The sequence below is a fragment of the Camelina sativa genome, chromosome 6, assembly GCF_000633955.1.
Source record: "Camelina sativa cultivar DH55 chromosome 6, Cs, whole genome shotgun sequence".
In the NCBI taxonomy this organism is placed as follows: domain Eukaryota; kingdom Viridiplantae; phylum Streptophyta; class Magnoliopsida; order Brassicales; family Brassicaceae; genus Camelina; species Camelina sativa.
Genome location: NC_025690.1, coordinates 14730829 through 14733064, shown reverse-complemented (window position 1 = coordinate 14733064; position 2236 = coordinate 14730829). Strand labels below are relative to the sequence as shown.

Genomic DNA, 2236 nt, shown 5'->3' with positions numbered 1-2236 from the left:
TATCAATAAATTAATAATTATTAATTTACATTATAAATTAATAATTATTAATTTACATTATAAATTAATAATTATTAGTTTATAGATAAATTAATATTACTATAAATTAATAAAATGTCTTGGTCCCAATAATATTAATTTATAGAGGTTTTACTGTATTTAGTCCATTGTTTATTGTATAAAGCCTCTAATGGGCCAGTGTGTTCTCGATTTAGCCCATTTTTTAATTGTCTAAAGCCACTAATATTTGGATAAACCTAATTAAGCTTCCACGATTCCACTCCTCTATGCAGTCTCTTCTTTCTTCTTCTTTTCTCATAACCCTAAGCGTTCTTTTCATAGTCTCCTCGCAGATCCACCGTTGTTTGTCGCGTAATCAGCGTTTGCTTGCTGTCGTTTCACCGTTTAGTCGGCGCCGCTCCGCCATGACGAACCCACCAATCCCACCACCGGTTAGTTTTTGTTTCTTCATAGATCGATAAACCCTTAGAGCGCTTCCCATTTGGATTAAGGCTCCACTTTCATTTTGTGTTTCTTTACACATGATATTAGATAACTCTTGAAGAAACCTTAGCAATTGAACGTCACTGTAAGATTATTTGTTCTCTATAATCCAATTATGGGACTTAGGCTTCTCATATTTTCAATTCTCTTATTTGTATTATTTTTTATTGACAGCTTTGTTTTCTCATTGTAGAACTTCAATCGTAATGCATTTCTTCAATATGTGTCACAACAGTTTAGTAGCTCAACACCAGAGTTTGACACTTTTTATAGGCCTTTCATAAGTGAAGACCCGAGAGGTAGTATTCCAGACTCTGAAACCAATGCAAACGGTTCTGTTCCACCAGCCGATGCAAACGGTTCTGTTCCACCAGCTTCAGTGGAGGACCTTCTCATTGCTCCAGGACGTGAAACTCTCAAGTATCTTCATCCCAAAGTGCAGCGAGGAGCTATTTGGTAAATTAAAAGTTAAACCTATATGTAAGATTTCTTAGTTTAGATTAGGTTAGTTATTGATGTTATTAACTGGTTTTATGTAGGTTTAAGCGTGATCCATATGGTGTAATTACAAAGTCTATCTTGAGAATGCAAAAAACAGATGTCAAAAATGGAAATGCAACAAAGAGAAACCTAACATATGTCAGGTGATTTATGGAAGGAGTACATTAATCTTTGGCGTGATGAGAAAGTGGCAGCATTGGCAGCAACAAACTCACAAAAAAGGAGAAGCAACCAAGATGATGAAGGAATTCTTGTGCACTTCAATGGAGCTAAATCATTATGTAGGCGTAAAGATGAGATGGTAATTTTGAGTTTTTTACATTTCTTAAGAATTATCATTCCAATGCATATTACTCATGTTCTTTTTCCATGTATATAAGACTATTGAAAATGGTGGAGTGGAGCCTAATATGCTGGATTTCATTGAGGATGTTTATAAAAGTAAAAATACTGGCAAGATTGTCTACAAGAAGGCTAAGCAGATTGTGGACACTTCTTCAGTCTTTTGATAACATGATGTTTCCATATTTTAACATTGATTCTCAGGCAATACCCAAAAAGAAAGGACACAGATTTGGATTTGGATCTCTTCTAGACCATGAAGAGTTAAATGCTCCTTTCCTACCCAGCTTGGATAATGACAAGAAGTTAGAAGCATACAGCCAGATTTCTGAGTTAGTTATGGAGAAAGAGGAAAATACCAAGACATTCCAGTACTTGAAGGATGTTTACTGAGAAGCTTCTCAACGAATTTCCAGAATGTCGTCCACCGGAAGAAGAAGAAGATGATGATGAAATTCAAAATTAGAGTGTTTTAACTTTGCTGGTTTTGTTGTATGATGTTCCAAGAAAGTGAGTTACGGTTAATATAAGAATCTATTAATGTGGTATTATTGACAATATCTTATATTTATATATTTTTAGTATTTTCTGATTTTCAGTTAATTTAGCATTTTTTTATTTTTAGTTAATTTTCATTTTCTACATTTTACATTAATTTGACAATATTTTGGTCGGGAAATATTGGTCGAAATATCGGTTGGAATTTAAATGGTTGGGTAATGGTCGGTAATATAGTCTTGACAGACTTACGCCATAGGCAATCAGTCGGTATTTTTCTAACCAAAATCCGACCGATTTTATCCAACGAAAATCCAACCAACGTTTTGGTTGGAAATTCCTGACCGATTTCTAACCAAATAAATTTCCGACCAGCGATTTCCGACTGAAA

The 2236-nt window shown here is 34.3% G+C and overlaps 1 protein-coding gene across 4 annotated transcripts; it reads left to right on the top strand.

The window, feature by feature from the left end:
* On the top strand, positions 299-1888 carry LOC104791401. Of its 4 annotated transcripts, none has more exons than XR_002032559.1 (4): positions 299-452; positions 778-960; positions 1044-1306; positions 1386-1888. XR_002032559.1 is itself a non-coding variant. In XM_010517282.2 (3 exons), exons 1-3 carry the CDS (start codon positions 426-428, stop codon positions 1150-1152), a joined length of 399 nt encoding a protein of 132 aa, XP_010515584.1. In that variant the 5' UTR covers positions 299-425; the 3' UTR covers positions 1153-1888. The 4 variants fall into 4 exon arrangements, 1 of the variants encoding a protein (XP_010515584.1); XR_768908.2 differs by having other exon boundaries at positions 698-960; positions 1552-1888; XR_768907.2 differs by having other exon boundaries at positions 698-960.

Coding starts and splice junctions, on each gene's coding strand:
- LOC104791401 (XM_010517282.2), top strand. CDS start 426: ATGACGAACCCACCAATCCCACCACCG. Junction 453..697: donor ACCCACCAATCCCACCACCG/GTTAGTTTTTGT, acceptor TTCTCATTGTAG/AACTTCAATCGTAATGCATT. Junction 961..1,043: donor GTGCAGCGAGGAGCTATTTG/GTAAATTAAAAG, acceptor GGTTTTATGTAG/GTTTAAGCGTGATCCATATG.